The 26259-nt window shown below is 38.4% G+C and overlaps 2 protein-coding genes across 28 annotated transcripts in view; one reads left to right on the top strand and one right to left on the bottom strand.

Moving 5' to 3' along the window:
• plxna2 (plexin A2) overlaps positions 1-26259 on the top strand; it is a 775091-nt gene that overhangs the window by 26767 nt on the left and 722065 nt on the right. The window lies entirely within an intron of this gene.
• Positions 665-25416, bottom strand: tmdd1 (transmembrane and death domain 1). 8 transcript variants are annotated; one of them, XR_015522805.1, is made up of 7 exons: positions 25274-25411; positions 24292-24504; positions 23199-23375; positions 10424-10543; positions 7307-7444; positions 4253-4477; positions 665-1029 (listed from the first exon to the last, which is right to left on the bottom strand). XR_015522805.1 is itself a non-coding variant. In XM_087305635.1 (7 exons), exons 1-6 carry the CDS (start codon positions 25338-25340, stop codon positions 4268-4270), a joined length of 780 nt encoding a protein of 259 aa, XP_087161761.1. In that variant the 5' UTR covers positions 25341-25411; the 3' UTR covers positions 665-1029; positions 4253-4267. The 8 variants fall into 8 exon arrangements, 6 of the variants coding, with proteins under 6 accessions (XP_087161761.1, XP_087161760.1, XP_087161762.1 ...); XM_087305635.1 differs by having other exon boundaries at positions 4253-4332; XR_015522806.1 differs by lacking the exon at positions 24292-24504 and having other exon boundaries at positions 25274-25416.

Here is a 26259-nt window from a genome sequence, read left to right as displayed (position 1 = left end):
TTATTATCTGTTGCTTTTACAACTGGAATCAACAACAAGACTTTTATCAGGTAGTGTAGGACTACAAAATATCACTATACTGTGTATACCTCCCAAAGAAGTTAACAAATATGAATGTCGATAACCAGATGCTTCCTCTTAAAGGGATAGTTCACCCAATAATGAAAATTCACTTACTATTTACTTTCTCTCAAGTGTTTCCAAACCTTTAAGTTTCTTTCTTTTGTTGAGCACTAAAGAAAATATTTTAGCTGTAAACCCGTTACTATTGACTTCCATAGTATGGGAAAAACAAATTAAAGTAAATGGTTACAGGTTTCCAGCTTCAACATATCTTTAGTGTTTAACAGAACAAAAAAAGAAACACACAAATGTTTGAAATAAGTAAAGGATGAGTAAATGATGACAGATGTTTTATTTTTGGGTGAACTATACCTTTAAGAGTGCTTTACTCTGGTGTGTCTTGTGACCATAGGGAAATTGCAGCATTTGTGGTTTTATATTAGTCACATATCATAATATCGCAAATGCAATTAATCATTCTGCCTTAACTGTCAGCATTGTCCAATTATAGTTTAGATAATAAGTTACTAAATCACTATCACTAACTAATAGTTAGTTACTAAACGAGATAACAGCCAATGGAAGGCACTTGAGACAAGAATCATGGGTCGTAATCAGCCATCAAAGGCAAATTTAATATTGCAATTCATACCAATAATCATGGCTTCATTATTGTTCTGAACATCCATTACTCTGTGTCCTCTTGGCAGCGTATCTGTGATGATGTCACAACGCTGAGGAGGGGACAGAGACGGGGTTGATGCTTTGCCTTGGATTTGGTACTGTTGCCATGGGATACATATATGCTAATAAGCAAGATGGGCACACTCATGAGCAGCGCACCGACAAATCCAAGCAGGAGGCCGAAAATTAGAGGCCATGCTCTGTCTAGCAGATGGTGCTGGTAAGGTGGCGCAGGTTGCCTTATCACCACCAGGTCCACATCCTTCCAGGTAAAAGCTTTGGCTGTCAAGCAATCAGTGATTGGGTTTGTTAGCTAACGTTTGCAGTTGTTTACAGACAACTTTTTTTAACATGATTCTTACTCCTCTATAGGAGACACTCAAATTATTTTTTCCTACTATTATTTAAAATGAGCTGAAAAGACACAATTTAAAAATTTGTTTTAAAAACAACTTGATTGTTTCATGTTTAATTCACTTAAATGTGTTACGTTAAAGGTGCAGTATGTAAGTTGGACCCCAAGTGGTTGAACTAGGTTTTGCATGCCTGGTTCTATACACATGCAAGTGCAGGTTGCCAGATTGGCGACACCAACAGGAGCAGTCTAAAGGCTGATTTAAGTTGTGCTCTAAATAAAAGCAATGGCACACAACAAAAAGAATATTTTCCATATTAAAAGGAGTTTTTGTTTTAACCAACACCTGAAATTTATATTTTATTTCTTGCAGTTTAACAACACGATAAACTGTGATCACCTCAGGTACACCTCATGTGCTTTATTCAGAGTTACGTGATAATAATGTGTTTGAATGCCATTTTACAGGATATTTATTGTCATACTACTGAAAGCAGTAGATACTCGGATCTAAAAAAAAAAAAAAACATTTCAAAACTTCAAACTTCAAAACTGTGACTCGGTGCAAGCCAACACCTATCAGTGATTCAGCATGTGGATTTAATAATGTCCATTTTGTTGGAGTGCAGTAAGTGCACTATTCTGTGCTTCTGAATGGCTGTATTTAAATTTCTGTCGTGTTTCGTCTGGTGCAAACAGCCAAATTGCTTATCAAATCTCTTGCAGGCAGCATGTTGTAAGGACACAGATTTACAATGTAACCTGCTCACCTAATGTTTACGTTCATAATATTTAGTTTATTTGCTAATTAATAACCACCTCATCTGGAACTCATATTGCTGCGTTCACACCGGTGTGAGTGATTTATATGTTAAATCATTGCAAAGATGCGAATAGACATCCTGCTGTGCTATACGCACAAATGAGGTGGTGTGAATGATGTGATTTATGCAAATGAAGCGGCGCAAGTTGATAGTTTTTTTTGTAATTGACACAATTAAAGCGTGTATCGCTCGAGTTGGGAAATGTAAACTTCTGTAGACATTTGTGCCGTGTAAACCAATCAGGAGCTTTCTCTTGGAGGGGAGTGATTATGACATAGCGCCTGTTGTTGGTGTCCTGGGAGAAAATGCTCCTACCGACACCGGAAAACAGTTCATCAAACTGGGCTCGGCTCAGTCTGAAGCACTGCTGAAGCTTCCATCATCCAAGTATATTTTCTGAAAGAGTTTATAAGCTCACAAAGCTGGGTGCAACTCAGAATGAATCTAGTGGACTCGGGCACGGCTCCGAACGGGTCAACGCTGTTTTTTTAGTCTTCCTAAAGCACACGAACACAGCTATTCTTTCAATAAAATCCATGTTAGTCATTTAGCAATGAAGCTATAGTCACCGGGCAGACAGAAGCCCCGGCCATGATGCGAATCAGTGTCTATTGTGAAGTGAATTTGATGTGCGAATGAGGCTATTAAACTCAAAATTATCACGCATTTATATCACTGCATCTGGTGTGAACAAAGCATGAGACTTTCGGATATTGTTATTGTCCACCGGAGGTCGCATTTCAGTCATGGACACACACTTTGAGAGCCTTTCTGACCACTTTCGGGGGTGCTGAAATATTATTGGCTAAACTGGCGTTGGGCAAGTTAAAGGGACCAAAACAAAGGCAGATGTTCCGGCTCGTAATAGACATTTTCAAAGCAGAATAACTGACATCAGCATTGTTTTTCAGATAAACAAGTATGTTCAATGAGCAAGTTTCTTAAATATCTGCAAACAAATGATGGTATTATTATGCTTTAGAAGAGTCAAAAACTTAGCACCTTTAAATTAACCGATTTGTGTTAGGACAGCATGAATTTACAGTGCATTTTTTACAGTGTATTAAATTAAAAATCATTTGAGAAATCAATCATTCAAACCTCTTTAAAACTCGTTAAAACCCAGTCTTTCTCCTTTATTTGACTGATGTTTTGACCAATCGATTCCTCTTTCAAAATGCAATGTTTTGTAATTTAACACACAGTACGAATCACTTTCACAAATTCGAAAACAAGCTACTTTGAAATGCTTCCATCAGCAGAATTTCACAGAAAAGCAAATATTTAGGTCATGTATACAATCGATGATCTCAAACATCAGATGGATCAAAACACGCAGTGAAAGTTTTTAAACTCACAGAGCTTTGCACAACGAGCTCTTCTCAAAAGATCAAGGAATATTTGTTTGCTCAAAATGATGCTTTTAAAACAACCCTCATGTTTTCTACTTAAATAAATTAACTATTTGAGCTCTTATCAAAATAATCGTTTGAGAAATTTAGAGAAATCAGAAGAAATCCATTTTTAAAATACATCGCTATTCTCTCATAAATCGATTGGGAGTTTTTAAAAGGAGATGGCTAGGTTTTAACCATTTAATACACTTAACACTCTTGAGGAAGAGCACTTGTATATTTGAGTCATGTAAGTTGGCTTTTATGTCACAAAATTAAATCAAGTCAAGTTAAGCTTTTACTACTTACATTGTGGACATAATACAAATACTACATATGTGTGGACTGTAGTATTGCAATGACATGTCTTACAGGACTACGTTGCTACATAAACAATCATAAAAATGAACGCTACATTGGACATTAGAGCTATTTTAAACCTTTACATAACTAACATACCGGTGCGCTAAATCTAATTATACTAATTATACACATACTATAAATACTTTACTGCACACAAAACCTAAGGCAGACTATAAAAAAAGTACTTTTACATAAAATGGAACAATATCATGCAATATGTTGTGCAAAAGATGTATATAAGTTTTCTTCAAACTTAAATACTAAGTAGTGCAACATGATGTGTGGTGCATTCACAGGTAAACATTGTTTTCCTTATTGAGTCCTTGCACAGTAAGATGCAGTTTTAAGGAAGTGTCCGGTGTTTATAGAGAGAAAAATGTTTGTACAGGTGGTTTGTCAAGCCCACTTACCTGTGTGAGGCACACTCAGAAGTGCACAGTCTTTTTATATAGAGATATGGAGTGATGGGTTGTAAAAATGTCTCTGGTGCAAACTGGTGCAAGTGTCTGGAAAAGTGTCAGAGATGAAAAAGCGCATGTTTCTACACATGGTTTGTCAAGCCCACTTACCTGTGTAAGGCACATTCAGAATTGCATGATGTTTTGAGGTTTCCGTGTGGTGGGTAAAAGAGGTGGTCCTATTTTGGGAGCTGGGATTGGGGATAAGATGTCAGAGGGGAGTAAGGTGATTGGAATTGAGGGCTCTAACAGCTTGTAGAAAGAAACTGTTGAGTAGTCTAGTCGAGCAGACTCTAATGCCACGGAAACCTTCATGATGGCAAGTGCTGGAAGAGACTGTGAAGCAATGGATGAAGCCTTTGACAGTACTGGTAGCTTTGCTGGAGCACCACAAATGAATGTTAACTAGTTTACATTAGTTTGCACTTTTTTGCTAGTTTATTAGTTTACATTAATTTGCTGGAGCACCGCAAATTAATGTAAACAGCTCACTATGAACACTCTTGTAATTTGCCTAAACTTTTACTAACTTTATTAATGATTAGTTCAAGTAGTATTAAAGATTACAGAGAACAAAAAAACAAAACAAACAAACGTTTAAAAAAAAAGCTGTGGGTAAAGTATAATAACTGCAGATGCTCGGATTGTGATCACATCTCGTTTTTTTTCTGTTGATATGTAATCCAAATATTTATAGCTTGAAACAGAATGAAATATGACTGGATTGTTCTGCTTTTTACGGCCTCTGACACAGCTTGATTCACGCTGGCATTCTCCCCTTGGGTTTTGGGTTTTGGAAAGGGAAAACAATTCCACCACCCCATTCAAACTTTTAGGATACCGGGTATTAGATTTGCAAAATCCATATGCACAACACGATGGCTTGTTTCCCTTGCTCGAAAGTTTGACAGACCTCCTGCGCGTAGTTACGTTTGCTAAGCCGTGATTGGTGTGTGGCGGTTTTCGAGTGTGGCTTAACGAAAGGTCAACTGGATGCACAAAGAGTAAGGCTGTTTGTAAAACTTACAGCGCCATCTGCTGTTAAAAACTAAGCTCACAATTGATAAAAATAGTGAAAATCGATACATTTTGAAAATCATTTAATCATTTTTAATGATATTTTCACAAATGCACAAATGAGAGTTATTTCAAAGGCATCATTTTATGAGGAGAATCTTTTGACTTGAGTTTATTGTATAAAGCCCTGTGACTTTGAAAACTTTCAATGTGTGTTTTTTTATCCATCTGATGTTTGTGCTCATTGATTGTATAGATGTGCCTTGCAGACTTAAACATTTGCTTTGCTGTGATGTATTGATGATAAGCGGTGGACATTCTGCTGATGTCAGTATTTCAGAGTAACACAGTAACATTAGTTTTCGAATTTGTGAAAATTATTTGTAAGGTTTATTTGGCTACAACACATTGCACTTTAAATGAGGACTCGATTAGATAAGGCAGACATTTAAGGGTGTAGTTTGGGTGTGTGATTGTCTTCAAAAACATTTTTTTTTGTTGTGCTGATTGAAAGTCCCTTCAAATTCCACTAGTAATGATTAAAGTAAATGATCTAAATGTATTTATATGTATTTTTATATTCTGGGTAAGTCATAAGACTAAAGAATGTTCATCTAATTAAATATTGTCAGGCCGACAATTACCATAATTCTGATAAGTAGCCCAAAATGTCTGTCAACAAATGTAGATTTGTACCAGTGGTAGTTCTAGTTTAAATGGCACCCTGGGCGAAGCCACCCCAAACATACCCCCTCCCCATCCCACAAGAAATAAAGACACTATGTGTTTGACTTACATACTGTATATTTAAAATGTTTAAATATATATTTTAAATATGTAATTATTAGAAATACATTTAAATATAATTCTTTATTTTCAATAAATACAGCAATTTGTTTATTATTATTATTATTAGTATTGTTGTTGTTGTTGTTGTAGTAGTTGTTGTTGTTGTTGTTGTTATTATTATAAAATTATAATTCTAAATAAACTAAAATCAATCCTAAATGTTACTGAAAAACAATGTAAAGACTTTTTAAAGATATTGTAAAGATATTTTAAGACTTTTGCTTGAACATTAATTATGACACTTCTATAGAATACAAAATAATATGTTTTATAGAATTATCTGTTGTCTTACACCCGACTCATGGCCGAGAATTAATGTTATTAGCTCCCGCCGGCCAAGCATTAAGCAGAGTCGCTTTTGGACGGCACGTGAGAGAAGTTTGTCTGCTGTCATCTTTAAGGTGCACACATTCATGTTTCAGGAGGTGTGACTTTGGACGGCAGGGGAGGGACTGTATTTTATAAATATTATGCTAACCGGTTAGCATTGTGGCAGATCACCTACTGCACCTTTAAATAGAGAAGGTTTGGTTTTGAAGAGGTTTGAGTGATTGATATTTATATAACCTGATGTAAAATGTATTTTATGCACATTATAGTTATTCTGCAGCAGCACTTTTAACTTGAAAATATAATCGTTTGGTTGAAAATAACTTTTAAATGCATTATTATGCAAATACATGAGCAGATTTCTTTGCATCAAAAACCTGTGAATGGCATGTTAAGATGCTACTTTATCTCCAATATGCTAGGAAATTAAATATAACAGAAATGTGGAAGATGTGACAATGATTGAGCAGATTAATCGTTATCATAATGCATAAAGCAATTGTCTGTTAAAATTCAATTGTGATGAACTAGTATGTCCCAGTGATCTAATGTATCTATGTGTGAGAAACACTGCATTTTTTTATTAATCAACAGTGGCTAATTGGTGCTTAAAATCTTTGCTCGCTCTACACTAGTGTTGATAATGAATTCATTTTGGTACCAATCAATACTGAGATTTTAAAAACATCCTTTTCCCCAATAACATTTGAGTGCTGTTGAGCATGACAGCTCAACAGAAATGACTGTGATTGGCTGTGAAGGTCGTCAGTTCACAGAAATTCACTATTGTGACAACACCATTCTAGACTAATATTATGAGAGGAGCTCTGGGGGAAAAAAAAGTAAAGGAAATTGCTGTAACCGTCTGAAACATATTGCAATATTTGCATCTGCAAACTCAAGAATATCTCTCAAATAATTTGACAAATGAGTCTTTCAGTAATTTGAAATACTGCTGAGGCATCTCACCCTTTTTCTCAGTGAATTGCAGATCTTCAGGTTGATGCGTTTCTATATTGCTGGCCATTTGGTTTACAAGTTCGTGGTATCCTTCCACATATCTCTGAATAGCAAGAGTTTTGTCCTGGTTGATATTCTTACCCACTTCTGTGAGATCAAACAAAACACGCATTAGTTCTAGTCTAGTCCTCCAGTCCTGTCTTCACTCATACAGTTTTATAAGATGAATGGACTTCATTAAAAGGATGACAATCATGCTGGAGGCAGCTGCTTGTTTGTGACGTTTGTTTCATAATCATACAAGAGATGAGCCATTCTTGCAGCACATTAAGAAATCAAACACACAGTAATGGCCTCCATGAACGTCTTGAAATGAGATTAACTAAGTGTGCCGGGCCCAATAAATGTAGCAAGTATAATGAGCAAGTACAGCCGAAGAAGACACACATGCTGGAACATAAGTACGCAATTTATCCAAGGTGCAGCCGCTGAGTGGCTACTCCTCATCATAGCTCATTTACAGACTGCCAATTAAACTCTTGTAATTGTCACATTGTGCGTTTCCCATATGCATCGGGTTCTATGTGTGCATAGGAATAGCTTTTTTTTCTGCAGTGTGCCTCTTTGACTGAAAGATGTTCTTGGGCTGTCGTGCCTGTCGTTTTTTTCCCCCCACTTTTTCCGTGTTTATCCTTTTCTCCCTTTAACGGAGATGATGAAAGGAACAGATGGCGTGTAGTGAATTTGGTGTCAGCTCCAGCGAGCCTGCTGTCATATCGTTTGCACCTTCTCATATCCGATGCCATTCGGCTATGGAGTCACGCGCACACTGGACCACAATCACTGCCAGAGTGACAGGGTGCAAAGCGCATCCCATCACAAATGGATAAAAATAACAGTGTGCGCTGCTGAGTTTCATTTTTGCAGGGTGTGAGGTGGTTGGTTCAGAATTAACTTGGAAAAACAAAAGAAAAGTTGTTAAAAGCAAGTTAAAAACATTTTAATTGAACGAAAATCAATTAATAGCTGTTGTTTTCCAGGTGCCCTTTAAGGTGAAGTAGTTTTACAAAGAAAAAATCTTTTTATTTTCTTCCTGACTTCTCTGTAAATTATTTAATAAAAATGATCAGCCTGAAAGAAAAAACACATCTGGCTTTTTAAAAAATATACCAACGCTGCTATTCGTAACTTTTTGATGTTTTTTTTGTGTGGCTAATTCGTATGAATTCGTACAATCTAATTAGTACGATTTTCTCATCACCCAATGTCTGTTGGGGTTTGGGGTGGGGTTGGGTTCCACGCCTCTTTTTTTAAAATCGTACATTTTCATACGACTGAACTCGTACGAATTTGACAATGTAATATCCTTACGTTTCCTTGTGAGATCAGGCTGAATATACATATATTTATCGTTAATGTCAGACAATTTGAAGTAAAGTTGAGCTTTTACACCACCTATTATGCAGATAGTTTTTAAAGATCAGGTTATTTATCTGTCACTTTGGTGGTATATTCTCAAAAGGTACTCTTTTGTACCCATACGGTTTATATTGGTACCTTAGAAGTACAGAAGTATACAGCCATATCACCATGCAGCCCAAGACCAGTTACTCAATAAGCTGAGCAGGGCTGAGTCTGTTCAGTACCTGAAAGGGAGACCGCATGGGAAAACTAGGTTGCTGTTGGAAGCGGTATTAGTGAGGACCGAATGGGGCGCTCAACCTGCGGTCTGTGAGAGTCCTAATGCCCCCGTATAGTGAAGGGGACACTATACTTTCAGTGAACACTGTCTTTCGAATGAGACAAACCGAGTTCCTGACTCTCTGTGGTCATTAAAAATCCCATAGCACTTCTCTTAAAGAGCAAGGATGTAACCCCGGTGTCCTGGCCAAATTCCTTCCATCGGTCCTCACCAATCATGACCTCCCAATCATCCTATCCACTGAATTGGCTGTATAACTGTCTCATCACTGTGTGGTGAGCTTACTGGTGCCGTTGTCCTGTGGCTGCCGTCGCACACTGGTGGTGGTGTGGAGAGACCCCCCTCATGATTGTAAAGCTTTTGGATGTATGGCCATACATGATAAATGCGCTATAAAAAAACACCTTACATTATATTACAAATGAGTTCAAATGTGTACCTCTATGTAGGGCGGAGTGTCTGTGTTTGAGTGGAGTGTCTGAGGAATGTCTTGCTAAAAAGTCAACAATTAGATATTTTCCCCAAATCGCACAGGTACCTTACAAGTACAGATGAGTTCCTAAAAAGTACAAATGTGTACCTCCATGTAGGGCTGTGTGATTAATCAACATTGAATTGCTATCGCAATTTGAAGCGTTGCTGTTAGCTAATCACAAGAGGCTGCGATATGAAATGTATATTAAATACAGCAATTTCCTTAGCCCAAAGTAAATGCATGACTGCTCTCTGTGTGTGACTAGCCAATTGAGTGAGCACACATTCATTTTGCCCAATCAGAATTGTGAAAACGTACTATGCAGAACACCCATATAAAAACAAACAAACAAACAAACAGGAAAGCGCAAACAAGTGGGATGATGACTTCTGCTGCTCCTGAAGCATTAATAGACAAATTAATATCAACAAAAACAGGTCATTTGTAAAAATTTGTTGCAGAATTATTTCCACATCATAAGGAAATACAACAACCAACAACTAAAAAAGCATCACAGGAAGAGGAGCAAGAGGAGTGTTTTGCTAAAAATCAACTAAAAGTATTGCCGGTGACATTCAATCTTCAACCAAGCAACATCAAAGTACAATTTCAGAGTTGTTACACCATATGAAAGAAACAATTTGAATAAAGGTTAGAGTAAGTTATTATCTTTTAAGTTCCTTTTTTAAAGAATGCTCACTGCATTCACTGAATATTTTTAAGAGAACGCATTTACTCACTTTTTAAGTAATCGCTTTGAAAGCAACGGGTTTGCTCACTTTTTGAAAGTCAACTAATTGCTTTTTACTGTGTGGTAATGATATATTGTGCATCCCTGTACAATACTATACAAATTATTGCATGTTACTTTGTAATGTCAGTTATAATCTGGTTATTGATTGATGTGGTGCTGTGCATGTATGTGTGTTTTTGTGTGTATGCTGCTGACCTATGGCGATGTCAGTCCTGCCGATCTGTTGAAGTGCTCGAGACAGCCTGTCATAGTATATCTGCTCACCGTGAATCTGAAGCCAGTCCTTTAGTGCTGAATGACAGGGGGGCTGATGGTCTGATACACACATGCGCACACGCACACACACACACAAACAAACACTTGTATAAATGGTTCACAAAGACTCTTCATAGGTGTATAACATTTGAGTTTAACTGTTTTTGTTGTCTCATATTAGTCAGAGAGTTACATTATCAAATATACAAAAAATCAATAAGACCTCAATTGTTCCAATCTATCAGCAGAAAACTAAATGTATTCACATTTTCTTACTCTCAAAATCAAACAATAGAATTATAAATTCTTACAAAAACAATATTTAGGGCAAAAACACAAATCTAAAATATATAATAATAATAATAATAGGGTACATACAATAACATTACAAACAAAACGAACACACATTGGGCCATAACAAGGCCCACACGAAATCTGCGTGCGCAGAATTCCGCAGATTTTCCGCAGAATTCCGCAGATTTCTGCAAATTTTTAACCCATCATTAATTCTGTTTATTTACTTTTTTATTTTACTTTTATTTTACTAATTTATTTAGTTTTTAATATAATTCATATTAAATAATTAGTAATTTATTACTTTTATTTTATATATTAAGGTTTTAGTTATGATACTCCGCTGGATACTCCCAAAATAATTGCACAGAAATCTGCAGATTTTTACCAAAATTCTCAGCAGAAATAGCAAAAAACCTCCGCAGATTCCGTCTGGCCCTGGCCATAACAGCAATACAGAAATATATATGTAACCCAGTAGAATGAAGTTCTACAAGTTAAGTTTTAAAGTAATCTTAAGGTTATTTATTTATTTATTTATTTATTCATATTGGTTCTAGAACAGAATTAAATCTAAAATGTGTTTTGCATTCATTTGTGAATATACATCCTAATGTTGATGTGTAATGATATGAGCGTCTATCTCTGAGAATATGATAAGATAGCAAGTTTGATCAACCTTCACTGAAATACATGGGGTTAACAAGTTTGGTAGGTGTTCCTACAATATTGGTTTATATGCGTGTAGTCCCGCCCTCTGGTGTGGAGTGTGAAATGTGATTGGCTGTTGGGAACAGAGAGCGGAGAGAGGAGACACAGCCGGCAGTTTTGGAAACTGAAGGGGAGACTCGCGTCGCGGCTGTTTTGATTGCGTAACATTCACGGAGTATAAAAACAAGTGAATATATATTGATACTTTGAGTTTGTTTTGTGTTTGTTTTAAGTTCGCGGTGTGTTTTCATCATATAAGTTTCCAGTGTCAGTTATTAGTCAGTTCAGAGTGAGTGAGCATTTTTTAAATGCCTAGATTGTCAACTGACAGTTACGGAGGACTAAAGCTGAACTGAGAGAGAGACGGTTAAACCGAAAATAAGGAGGAGAAAAAAAGAGAGACTGTTAGATTAGCATGAAACAACGTTGAAAGAGTCAAAGAGGAGCAAATAGCACCACAAATAGCCTGAATACTACATGAGATTTGCCTCTCATCAGCTGGGGAGAAAAAGTGAAAGTGAGGATTTGAAAGACCCGCGGCAGAAGTTCGCCGATCGATCGCGGCTCGTTGGCCCGTTGTTCACAAGTGTTGTCAGTTTGGAGAACTGCCATATATTGCTGTCATCTGGATCGCTGTCAACTGGATCGCTGTCATCTGGATCGCTGTCAACTGGATCGCTGTCATCTGGATCGCTGTCAACTGGATCGCTGTCATCTGGATCGCTGGCATCTGGTTTGCTGTCATCTGGATCAAGGTCATCTTCGTCTGAGGTATCTTGTTTAATTTTATTTGTGCTCAGGAGAGTGAAGAGGCCATTTTCATTTTCCCGGCCACAACGTACACTAGCAGCGATACAGGCCTGCAACGGGGGGTGTATGAATGTGTGAGTGTGTGGGCCCACAGATTATTGAGTTGTTTATGGAGATGCAGTGAGCATAAAATACTGCTGCGTGTTTTACAGTATAGATTTATACTAATAGTTTATATAGGTTTAATTCAGTGTGTAATTTAGTGACACAATTGTAGCCACTTTCAAAGAGAAACATATTCAGTTACTCTTAGTCACTTGTTGATTTATAAGTTTAATTGTTAGAGTGTAGAAAGGTGGTATTTTTCTATATTGGTTTAATTAATATTCTTCATTGTACTGTAAATTGCTGGGTTTGACTTTGGGTCATTTTACTGTCTTTTAGCTGTGCATAAATTCTATATTTTGTATTTTGTTTTACATCTGGGGTTTTTCCCAATATTTACATTTCTATTCTAATTAAATTATTTATATTTTCTGATTTATCTAAGAGTTTTATTATTCACAGAGTTTATTTCTGGTAATTTATTCAAACACAGCAAATATTTATATTCTCATCTGCCTTATTTACATTACGTCATTGAAATATATCAGAGGGGCCTACTTCAACATATCTGTAGGCGTTTAGTGTATTGAACCTGGAGCGCTATCTTAAACTTAATACACCTAGGTGGCGCTACATAAAGTGGGGGCTCGTCCGGGATCTCCCTCTGATACATCAATGATAAGTTCATAAAGAAAGAAGAGACAAGTTAAATTATCTGAATCCAAGCACCTACTGTCTTCTATTCAAAAGTTCATAAACTGTCGCTATGGCTTTGAGAAAGGACCCCAGTCTTCAAGCAGAGTTAACAAAATGGTGTGAAGCAGCCAGTATTGATTCTACTCATGCTTTAATCCTGTTAAATGTACCTGTTTACACAGAAGTGGCAGAGATTGAAGATGTAATGGAAACTGTCAAAGCTCTGGGAAGGGTTCGAGTGAGGGACACAAGAGAAGGACCTACTGCCCAGTCTATGATGGTTCTATGTGAGTGCCGACAAGCCACTGACTCCACCCGTATTCCTCCTGAAGTGACAAGGGGGGAAAAGAGTGAGCCCTGGTCAGTTATCGTGATTCAACCAAGTGAAAGTGCCTCTAATACAGATGCTGAAGGATTCTCTGAAAAGCTGACAAAGTTCCTGATGGAGGAAGGGAAAACTTTCAGTGACGTAAAAGCTTTAATTACACCCCACAGTGCTGGTGACAGTTCTCCTGAATCAATTATACGTGCAATGGGTGAAGTACTGGAAAAGACCATAAAGCCAACAAGTGATGGAAATGCATACCGACGACTTCGGACATTTTCAGCCATTGTTCCAACCCCAATTGGAGAGGAAAACATGGATAACTGGATAGATCAAGCAAGGCTCATGATAACTGAGTGTGACTGTACTGAAAAAGAAAAACGACGCAGAATCATGGAAAGCCTTAAAGGACCAGCAATGGAAATAGTGAGAGCTGTTCGTTTCTCAAATCCAGAAGCAGGTGCTTTAGAGTATGTGGAAGCATTAGAGAGTTCCTTTGGATCTTCAGAGTCTGGTGAAGATCTGTATTTTAAGTTTCGACTTATGCGTCAAAATGCAGGGGAGGCATTATCAGAGTTTCTGAGGAGAATTGACAAAGCTCTAAAAAAAGTGGTGGAAAGAAATGGCCTGTCTTTCAGAATGGCCGATAAAGTGCGAGTAGAACAACTCATTCGAGGGGCAGTGAATTCTGATCTCATGTTGCTACAGTTGAGGCTTCGAGAACGTACAGCATGCCCACCTTCTTTCCTGAGTCTGCTGAAGGAAATACGTGAGGCAGAAGAGAGTGAAGCTTCTCGCCACAGAATGTCAGTTAAAGCCAAATCCATACAGTATTGTGATGAAACCACAAGCACATCTGTCATTCAAGAACTCAAAGGAGAGATTCAAGAGCTGCGTGCACACTTATGTGGAGTCATGCCCAAAACTGTTTCTACTTCTTCTTTGGTGGTTAAATCCAGAGAGAAACCTAACCAGATGGAAAAAACAGAAGATGTAGAAGTTCAAGAGTTAAAGAAACAAGTTCAGTACTTACTACAACAGTTGGCAGTTATGAGTGTCAGTCCTTCTCAGGGCTCACTAGAGGTTACAGAACAACGGCCAAAACCATCACAGTCCACTTCATCATCATTTAGCCAAAAGTCAACCAGAACAAAAGATGATTATTTCTGTTACAAATGTGGACAAGACGGTCATATTGCGACAAAATGTCAAGCCCCACAAAATTCAGACCAAGTAATCCAGAAGCTAATTCGTTCTTTGCGGCAAGCTAAGAGTTTTAAGTCCGAGGCTAATGAAAGCAGAAAAACCCAGAACCAAGTTTGTTTCTCTAAAAAGAGTCAGACAGACATAAACAAAGCCAGCAGTATTCCAAAAGGCCTAGTTGGACCAGCATCAACAGTAGAAGTGACAATTAATGGACATTTATGTCAAGCCCTCTTAGACAGTGGATCACAAGTGACAATAGTGTTTGAGAGTTGGTACTCTAAGAATTTAAATTATGTACCGATTCACCCCTTGACTGGATTATCCATATGGGGCCTCAGTTCGTCCAGTTATCCTTATAAGGGATATATAGTAGTGGATGTCACTTTCCCGTTCTCAGTCAGTGGAGTAAAGGAGCCGCTGTCCATCTTGGCTCTCGTATGTCCTGAACCTCAAGGGCCCTCCCAGTTACCAGTCATTATTGGAACAAACGCCAGTTTCTTCCAGCGCCTTGCTACTCTCAGTCATGATGTAAAATCATCCAGCACTGCACAAGCTTTAAGAATTCATACTAACCTTCCTGAAATCCATCTCAATCAGCAGACATGTAAAAATACCTTAATCGACCAGCCTGAGGGGAAAGTACGGTGGATGGGACCTGAAAAGTGTGTAGTTCCATCTAGAGGAGAAGTACTGGCTGTCTGTAAAATAGAGACTGAAAAACCCTTGAGAAAAGAAATTTTCGTGGTAGACTCACCTGAAGAGGACAATCTTCCAGCTGGTACATTCATAACTCCATTTGTGCTTCCCTTTTCCACCATTCAAGATAACAGTGTGCAAGTGTTAGTCCATAATGAAACCTCAAAGGACATTTCAATTCCATCGGGTACAATAATGGCCAATGTGTACCTTACTGACACACTTACTGTTGGTTCTGGGGAAAAAAGCTCTCAAGTAATTGACCCAAGCCTGTTTAAATTTGAAGACTCATCCATTCCTGAGTTATGGGAAATGAGACTCCGTCAGAAGTTGGCAGTCAGAAGTGATGTCTTTTCTACCAATGAGTGGGATGTGGGATTAGCCCAAGGAGTTGAACATAACATTAGACTGACAGACACCAAACCTTTCAGAGAGCGCTCCAGACGCATCGCTCCTGCAGACATCGAGGATGTGCGACGCCATATCAAAGAACTTTTAGAGGCTGGAATAATTACAGAATCAAGAAGCCAGTATGCATCGCCCATTGTAATTGCAAGGAAAAAGAGTGGAGCAGTTAGGATGTGCATTGACTACAGAACTCTAAATGCTCGCACCATCCCCGATCAGTACACTACTCCCAGGATTGATGATGCTCTGGACTGTTTGGCTGGCAGTAAGTGGTTTTCTGTGCTAGATCTTCGCAGTGGATATTATCAAATAGCTATGGCTGAGGAGGACAAAGAAAAGACAGCATTTATCTGTCCTTTAGGATTTTTCCAGTTTGAACGTATGCCTCAAGGGATTACTGGAGCTCCAGCCACATTTCAACGGCTAATGGAAAAAGCTGTTGGTGACATGCATCTCCTTCAAGTAATAGTCTATCTGGATGATATCATTGTGTTTGGGCGCACTCTTGAAGAACATGAAGAGAGACTATTAAAAGTTTTAGATCGACTCAGAGAGTGTGGCCTCAAAGTTTCAATTGATAAATGCCAGTTTTGTCAGTCCCAAGTACGTTATGTGGGGCACATTGTGTCAGCTGCTGGAGTATCACCAGACCCAGCTAAAGTTGAGGCGGTAACCCGCTGGAAAATGCCCACTGATCTGAAATCACTGAGATCCTTTCTTGGTTTCTGTGGATTTTACCGACGATTCATAAAAGACTACTCAGCCATTGTAAGGCCATTAACAGAACTCACTAAAGGGTACCCACCAACATCTGGCCAAAACAAAAAGACCGCAGATGTCAGGAAATATCACAAAACGTCTGAGCCTTTTGGAGAGCGTTGGGATGATAACTGTACAGCAGCATTTCACAAGATCATTTATTGTCTCACACATGCCCCAGTACTTGCTTTCGCCGACCCTAACAAATCCTATGTTCTTCATGTGGATGCTAGCCTTAATGGTCTGGGAGCTGTTTTGAATCAGGAGCATCCTGGTGGACTTAGGCCAGTAGCCTATGCAAGCCGAAAGCTGAGTGCATCTGAGCAGCGTTACCCCATTCATCAGCTTGAGTTCTTGGCGCTTAAATGGGCAGTTGTGGACAAGTTCCATGATTATCTTTATGGTGCTCAGTTTGTGGTGAAAACAGACAACAATCCACTTACCTATGTGCTGTCCAGCGCCAAGTTGAGTGCAACAGGTCACCGATGGTTAGCTGCTTTAGCCACATACAACTTTAGCTTACAATACAAGCCTGGGAGTCACAACACGGATGCTGATGTATTGTCACGCTACCCCTTTGAATCAGCTATCTCAACAGAATGGAAGGAAATTTCAAAGTCAGGAGTAAAAGCTATTTGCCAGCTGGCAAGAATTAATGAAAGTGATGAGTCATCCTCCAGGCTAGTGGATCATCTATGTGTCTCTCCTCACAGTATCCCAGAAGCATTTGCTTGTCCCACTTCTTTGAGTTTCAGTCCTATGGAACAGTTGAGCCATGAGGAGTTAAGTAAGGCTCAAGATGAAGATCCTGTAATTGGTATAGTGAAGCAAGAATTGGAGTCTGGACAAATACTTACTGATACTAGGAGTTCAGATGATTCAATTGCTCTGTTACGGCGGCAGGGACCCAAGTTGAAAATTGAGAATAAACTTCTGTACAGAGTCACCAACAGTTCCTGCAGAAAGGAAAATATACAGCTTGTCTTACCCTCAAGGTATTGGTCCCATGTACTGCGCTCCTTGCATGATGACTCTGGTCATTTGGGGGTAGAGAGAACAACTGAACTACTGAGAGATCGATTCTATTGGCCCCGAATGTCTAGCTATGTGGAGCAGTATGTTAAGAATTGTGGGCGATGTGTAACAAGAAAAACAGTACCTAAGAAGGCTGCCCCACTGAACCATCTAACCAGCAATGGGCCATTTGACTTAGTATGTATTGACTTCTTATCTATTGAGCCTGACTCCAGAGGTCTAAGCAATGTTCTGGTTGTAACCGACCACTTCACTCGCTACGCACAAGCATTTGTAACCAAAGATCAGAAAGCACTAACTGTGGCCAAAGTACTGTGCGAAAAATTTTTTGTTCACTATGGCTTACCCACCCGAATCCACTCAGATCAGGGAAGAGACTTTGAGAGTGGTCTCATAAAAGAAATGCTTAACATGCTTGGTATAAGAAAATCCAGAACGTCACCCTATCATCCACAAGGAGATCCTCAGCCAGAAAGATTCAACCGAACACTGCTGTCCATGCTCGGTACTCTGAATCCTACGGAGAAACACAGATGGAGTCAGCACATCAACCGATTAGTGCACGCTTACAACTGTACTAAGAATGATGCAACTGGATATTCCCCGTACTATCTTCTATTTGGAAGAGAGGCTCGTCTGCCAGTGGATGTGTGTTTTGGAACTTCACCTGATGGAAAAGGAGCTGGTAGCCATCGACAATATGTAGAAAGAATGAAGTCAGAGTTACAACAAGCATATCAGTTGGCTACTGAAACTGCACAGAAAAGTCAAAAGAGAAACAAACGATTGTATGACAAGCACATAAAACATCAGACATTGGCTGTAGGAGATCGTGTGCTGACAAGAAATCTGGGTATGACTGGAAAGAACAAACTTGGTGACAAGTGGAATTCTGTTCCTTACCTGATAGTTGAAAAGCTGAATAACTTACCTGTATATCGTTTAAAACCTGAATCTGGAATGGGAAGTGTGAGGACTCTTCACAGAGACCATCTCTTACCTGTTGGGGATGATGTGAGATTGTCTGATTCAGGAAAAATTCAAAATACAGCTGCTCCAACAGAGATCAGGACAGAATCTGTGGGGAGAAAATATGGAAGAGGATTAAAGGAAATAAATCAGAACATGACAGGAAGTGGATTGACAAATGACTCAGACAGTGAAGAGGATGACTTGTGGTATTACTACCCGAATAGGGTCGATGAAACTCAAAAGTATGTAACACAGGAGGAATCTTCAATAAATGAGGGAGCAGTTTACAATAAGGATGAATTGGAAACACCCGCTGCAGAGATGGATGACACATCAGTCACTGACCAGGGCCACGAAGCAGTATTGGAGCAGACTCCTGAGGAGCTTGAAGATCCTGCTCTAGAAGGGGGAGATCCTGGAACAGCCAATACTACTAGAGAGGTAGTAGAGCATGTTCATGTGCGACCTAAGAGAAACACAAGACCTATAGACCGATTGAGCTATGATTGTCTGGGGAGACCCACTAACAAGTCTTTAACCTTAGTTCACAGAGGAATGGTTGTAAAAGTACAAGGTGGGGATAGTTCACCAAAGTTTTGTAATACAGTGTGGTGCCACCCTATGGCACGGTGTACTCATTGTGTTCAAGTAAGCAATTGTGCTGAGCCTGAGATCACTATTGAAGTTTAATGAGGTAATCTCATGAGGACATGAGATGTTTAGAAGGGGGAGCATGTAACCCAGTAGAATGAAGTTCTACAAGTTAAGTTTTAAAGTAATCTTAAGGTTATTTATTTATTTATTTATTTATTCATATTGGTTCTAGAACAGAATTAAATCTAAAATGTGTTTTGCATTCATTTGTGAATATACATCCTAATGTTGATGTGTAATGATATGAGCGTCTATCTCTGAGAATATGATAAGATAGCAAGTTTGATCAACCTTCACTGAAATACATGGGGTTAACAAGTTTGGTAGGTGTTCCTACAATATTGGTTTATATGCGTGTAGTCCCGCCCTCTGGTGTGGAGTGTGAAATGTGATTGGCTGTTGGGAACAGAGAGCGGAGAGAGGAGACACAGCCGGCAGTTTTGGAAACTGAAGGGGAGACTCGCGTCGCGGCTGTTTTGATTGCGTAACATTCACGGAGTATAAAAACAAGTGAATATATATTGATACTTTGAGTTTGTTTTGTGTTTGTTTTAAGTTCGCGGTGTGTTTTCATCATATAAGTTTCCAGTGTCAGTTATTAGTCAGTTCAGAGTGAGTGAGCATTTTTTAAATGCCTAGATTGTCAACTGACAGTTACGGAGGACTAAAGCTGAACTGAGAGAGAGACGGTTAAACCGAAAATAAGGAGGAGAAAAAAAGAGAGACTGTTAGATTAGCATGAAACAACGTTGAAAGAGTCAAAGAGGAGCAAATAGCACCACAAATAGCCTGAATACTACATGAGATTTGCCTCTCATCAGCTGGGGAGAAAAAGTGAAAGTGAGGATTTGAAAGACCCGCGGCAGAAGTTCGCCGATCGATCGCGGCTCGTTGGCCCGTTGTTCACAAGTGTTGTCAGTTTGGAGAACTGCCATATATTGCTGTCATCTGGATCGCTGTCAACTGGATCGCTGTCATCTGGATCGCTGTCAACTGGATCGCTGTCATCTGGATCGCTGTCAACTGGATCGCTGTCATCTGGATCGCTGGCATCTGGTTTGCTGTCATCTGGATCAAGGTCATCTTCGTCTGAGGTATCTTGTTTAATTTTATTTGTGCTCAGGAGAGTGAAGAGGCCATTTTCATTTTCCCGGCCACAACGTACACTAGCAGCGATACAGGCCTGCAACGGGGGGTGTATGAATGTGTGAGTGTGTGGGCCCACAGATTATTGAGTTGTTTATGGAGATGCAGTGAGCATAAAATACTGCTGCGTGTTTTACAGTATAGATTTATACTAATAGTTTATATAGGTTTAATTCAGTGTGTAATTTAGTGACACAATTGTAGCCACTTTCAAAGAGAAACATATTCAGTTACTCTTAGTCACTTGTTGATTTATAAGTTTAATTGTTAGAGTGTAGAAAGGTGGTATTTTTCTATATTGGTTTAATTAATATTCTTCATTGTACTGTAAATTGCTGGGTTTGACTTTGGGTCATTTTACTGTCTTTTAGCTGTGCATAAATTCTATATTTTGTATTTTGTTTTACATCTGGGGTTTTTCCCAATATTTACATTTCTATTCTAATTAAATTATTTATATTTTCTGATTTATCTAAGAGTTTTATTATTCACAGAGTTTATTTCTGGTAATTTATTCAAACACAGCAAATATTTATATTCTCATCTGCCTTATTTACATTACGTCATTGAAATATATCAGAGGGGCCTACTTCAACATATCTGTAGGCGTTTAGTGTATTGAACCTGGAGCGCTATCTTAAACTTAATACACCTAGGTGGCGCTACATATATAAATACAAATTCTATATGCAACAGGTGGTGTAATGTATTTTATACTGTAAATGCTTACAATGCCCCCTAAACCCAACACTCACAGGAAACCTGAGGCTAATTTTGAACAATCAAAAGACCCAGTTAAAAATCTTTCCATTATAAAATTGTCACGTTTAAGATCTGATTTCTTTAAAAATCATTGGTCTTCACTGCCTGTTAGATATATGATATGAAGTGGGTCTCAGACTGGACACGAAGCACTGCATCAAAATCCATATTCCCCAACATGTCTTTAACATATGACAGTTTATTTTACTGCAGCATTTTCAATGGAATTTTTGCGCTAGCCTGTTACCACTGACGGTGCTAGTGGTTACAATGGTCTTTCATCCCATTTTATGCTTGAACAACTAAATAAATGCTTAAGTCTAATTAACTTAATGTATTGTAATTATATTACAACATCAATCCTGTAAAAACAACCTTGTAAATATTGTAAGTAGTCACATTAAGCTTTCACCGGAAGTTTATCATGGGCTTTATGAACTTAGCTGTTCATAAAGCCTATCAAATATTAGCCTGTGAAACATTACTAGGTGCTTTTTATCCATTGGGAAAACTGACCAAAATAACCATTTGATATTTGATTTTTCCATATTTTAGTCTTGTAATATTTTGTATTAGGCTTATTGTTTTGTTCATTTCTGCACTGACACTTCGAAAGAAAGATCAACATTGATCTGCTTCATGATCTGACTGCAGTCTCGCTTCATCTGTTATTTCTTTCTATAATTTAAGCTTATAATGCACAATACTAGTCATTTTTTTAATAGATAGATTGATTGATTCAATTCGCTTGTTAAGTTATGACGTATCTGTGACATACTGTATGGAATACTGTTTTCGGGTCCAAGCCGCTACTCATTTGAATTGAAAAAATATTCATTTATGGATATTTTTTAGTCATATCACACTTTAAAGTGAATTTTATGTAACAGGTTTGTAGATGTTTTGAATAGTTTGTCAGTGTGATTCATGTTAACGGTTTTTTGATTGTTCTTTGTCAGACCCATGTGACTTGTACTGCCTAATCTTGGCCAGGATGCTCATGTAAAAGAGATTTTTAATCTCAATGCATTTTTTTCTGGTATAATAAAGGTAATAGTATTATTAAAAAATAATAATAATAATAATAATAATAATATAAAATCATAGTGTACACATCAGTCTCTGGACTTGCTGCATCACAAATACCAACATTTTAATTATTTATAAAAAATTAATCACTTTCTGGCTATCGGATATTAGGCATGGATATATACATTGCGATCGTGATTTTCGAAAGTATTACATTGCTTTGTAAATGTTTATTATTACGTTTTGATTAACTCCCCATACAGTTTGATACAGTGCTTAGACTCGGAAACGGATAGATACATTTTTTTTTTACAAAACTTGACAACTGAAAATTGGCTGTGTATGAGAACGTCTTCTCTGATTTATATTTAGTGATGATGTCTGTGGGTGTCAAAATTAAAGTGCACCTTTTCATATTGTCTTATTGCTTATCATCATAAATTAAAATAACGACGTGACAGCTGAACGCAATCCGTGGGACTGAGACATAAATCCTGAAACTGACCAATGTGACAAGAGTTTACTCGCACGTGACTTGTTTTTACTGTTTTGGTCCACTTAGAAACTTTTCTGTGTGAAAGCGAACGACAACAAGAACAAAAATAAACTTTGTAACAATTTTAATCCCAGTTTCTGAACAAAACAAACGATCTACAGGTGTGAAAGCACCGTAAGTGTATTTTAAAGCATTTTGAATTAAACCATAGAGTAAAACTCGGTCATACTCGTATCATTAGGCAATTTCGTGTCCTTGTAAACCACATAAACAAGTACACACAGAGACACATACACAATGTCAGACGTGCTCCAGACAGGCAGAGGGAAAGCAGCCAGTAATAGATGCAGGAGCCCTTCAATTGTTCAGGCAATTAAACAATTCAATCATGTCCCACTGCCTCGATAGATTTCATTTCTGATGAAAAGGGATTATATCAACAATTCGTCTGGTTGAGATGTCTCTCGAGTGGACCTCTCGACGGCAGACTGATGTGTGCAGTGGGGATAAACAAATACATTTGGCTGCTCATGACCTCTTCATTTATCACAGGATGTGTCACGTCACGCAAAGCGCTGCTGGATTTCATTAGCATAACACAAATAAGTATCAATTTATTAGAGCCGTTTTAGACTATTTAAAGAGGCTGCGCTTGTGTGTGCCATACTCACTCGTGCTTCTGCGTCGTCTTGATGGAAATAGCTGGTTTCTTTCTGCAGACAGTCGGTCCAGGTGTTTGAAGATGCTCTCTTCGGGTTGAGATAAAGCGAAGATGAGGTCTTCACACTCTCGAACCGTCAGCAGCTCCACCAGACGCTCCAGCTGGTGAGGGCCGATGTCTTCAGCCACTGTGTGCATATGAGGAAAAATCGGTAACACTTTATTTTGACGGTCTATTTGAGTATTTGTAGACTGTTTGTGTTTGGTTAATATCTGTAGATACAGACATTCAACAGACAGTAACTGACTATAAGAAGCTTTGCAAGCACATGTCAATTTGCACTAAACCTAACCTCAACCCTAACACCAACCTAACAGTTTACTTATAATCTAATGAGAATTAGTTGGCATGTAGATGCAATGTAACTGAAATTCAACAAACGGACCATCATAATAAAGTGTGACAGAAAAATCATACACATTTCACATTTGCACCAGTGAGATGCCATTTAGTATCGCGTGATGGAAATAACGGTGCTAGAACTGAACGGCGTTACTTTTTTCAGTAATGAGTAATCAAATTTATTAATGTTTCACTCTTTACAATGCTGTTACTGACAATAAAATGTGCGTTGCTATAATTGAGAACACTGAAACCAGTGGTGTAGTCCTAAAAAAAAAAAAAGTGGTGTACTATTACTGTCTTGATCACCAGTGATCTATTCACCAGAGATCACTGGAAGACATTCACACTCACACAAACTACAGTCCTGCCTCATAATGGACTACAAACCCAGTCATGCATCACACACACACACAATCGTTTCTGGTTCATATGGACCTTAAAGAAAATATTTTAAAATCTGATTCCATCAAAAATGGTAGATTTTTTTAAATTTATTTTTTATAAAACAAACCTTTTTTCCCTCTTTGTGATTTGGTCTGTGATATCTTGTATGTTTTATAAAAAAAGTCTAATATGCTCACGATGTTCATTCAAGAAAATGGGAATCTACTTCACAACCGCCATATTGAAGGTCACGTTCAAGGGAAATATATAAATCTCCATGCTTTCATGTTATCGACGCCAAATTCTGACCCTACCATTCGAATGTCGCAGCAGAAATCGAGACTCATCAGACCAGGCAATCGTTTCCCAATCTTCTATTGTCCAATTTTGTTGAGCTTGTGCGAATTGTAGCCTCAGTTTCCTGTTATTAGCTGACAGGAGTGGCAACCAGTGTGGTCTTCTGCTGCTGTAGCCCATCCGCCTCAAGGTTTGACGTGTTGTGAGTTCAGAGATGCTCTTCTGCAAACCTTGGTTGTAATGAGTGGTTATTTAAGTTACAGTTGCCTTTTTATAAGTTCAAACCAGTCTGGCCATTCTCCTCTGACCCCTGGCGTCAACAATGCATTTGCGCCTACAGAACTGCCACTCACTGGATATTTTCTCTTTTTCAACCTATTCTCTGTAAACCCTGGAGATGGTTGTACGTGAAAATCTCTGTAGATCAGCTGTCTTGACCATGTCTAAATGCCTAAATGCATTGAGTTGCTGTCATGGGATTGGCTGATTAGAAATTTGTGTTAATGAGCAGTTAGACAGGTGTACCTAATAAAGTGGCCGGTGAGTGTAAGTGTATATGTACATTTATTTATTTATTTTTGCAGGTTTGGTCCTCCAAAATTGTAATGTTTATCAGCCAATCAGAATCAAGCATTTAACAGCCCTGTTGTGTAAATGTATGCATATCACACTGTATATGCACACTGCTGTGCCTTTGTCATTCTAGTGTACCTGTCTCAGGCTTGACAGTCTTAATGGCATTAGTTACAAAAACCATCTTTGGAGGAATGTATAGAACAGCTGTTAGCCTCATAGGAGCAGCAGACGCGTGACATAGCCGAGAAGAGGTGTAATCAATTAATGGGGATGCGTGATAGGAGAAACACATTTCCTCCTCTATCACTGTCACCTTCTGTGAATAAACCGTCCCCTCATGTCAATACAGCACAGCCGGTGGATCATTCACGCAGATCTTTGTGCCTGTTTGTTATGTGTCAGCTGTAAACCGTCTCCACTCACCTGTATCATCAGCAAGACTTGGGCTGAGAAAAAGGAGGAGGAAGAAGCCGAGCACAGATGCTAGCATTGTGACTGAAGTCTTGGAGATGGCAGTTACATCTTTGGCTATGTCTTTATTTTCAAATCATCCGGAGTTATGAGTCATCACTTGTGGAATTTGAAACTAAACAGTGTGTTCTTTTCTCTGGACAGTTGGTTCTGTTAGGCCGGTTTCTGTTGAAGGACCAGCCAGTGCTGCAGGCTGGGATTGCCACAGTCTGAAATAGTCAAGGTCTTTGGGAAGGACACCTTCATTTTCTTCTAATTTATTTTTAGTTTCTGTGAGGATTTAAATGAATAATCTCCATGGATATAAATTAAGCAAAGCAATATTTTCCTACATTAAAGTCTATGTTAAATCTTAATTTACAATGGTTATTTTGCTAGCTTATGTCAAGTGAGCAATTAATCCGTGAAAGTGTAACCTTAACTACACAAGCAGATCGACAGGATGAAGTTATGGATTTTGGCTTGCTTCTAAATGTACTCTAATGTGATTGGACTGAAATAGAAGCATAAAATTGATCAATGACATCTTTACTGAACCAAAAACAACACATGTCACAAGATGCCCTTAAATTATATATTTCTCAAGCTTTTTTTGTCTAGCTTCTGTTTTGACTCCTTTACACATCTTATAGTTTTCCAATGATAAAAATACAAGTACGTGAGCACATACAGTACACACTGAGTATTGTTTGAGGTGTCCAGCGATTTCTGTAGAACCAAACAAACCAAGCAAATTAAATGTGAACACACCTTTACAGTTTAGATCTAAGAATTGTGTGAATGTGGTGTTGCCTCACATCAAGAAGGTCGCTGGTTCGAGCCTTGGCTGGGTCGGTTGGCGTTTCTGTGTGGAGTTTGCATGTTCTTCCTGTTTTTTGCGTGGGTTTCCTCCGGGTGCTCCGGTTTCCCCCACATTCCAAAGACATGCGGTACAGGTG

Source organism: Danio rerio, chromosome 23 (genome assembly GCF_052040795.2).
Source record: "Danio rerio strain M-AB ecotype USA chromosome 23, GRCz13ab, whole genome shotgun sequence".
Lineage (NCBI taxonomy): Eukaryota > Metazoa > Chordata > Actinopteri > Cypriniformes > Danionidae > Danio > Danio rerio.
This window is presented reverse-complemented; position numbering and strand designations above follow the sequence as displayed.

Bases quoted from the DNA above. Each gene is read 5' to 3' on its own strand.
- tmdd1 (NM_001442456.1), bottom strand. From the start codon at position 25,340: ATGCTAGCATCTGTGCTCGGCTTCTTCCTCCTCCTTTTTCTCAGCCCA. The intron at 24,505-25,273 runs GTGAGTGGAGAC...ATTACAACCAAG, and splicing joins AAGTCTTGCTGATGATACAG to GTTTGCAGAAGAGCATCTCT. The intron at 1,030-7,306 runs GTGAGATGCCTC...ATTGCTTGACAG, and splicing joins GCAATTCACTGAGAAAAAGG to CCAAAGCTTTTACCTGGAAG.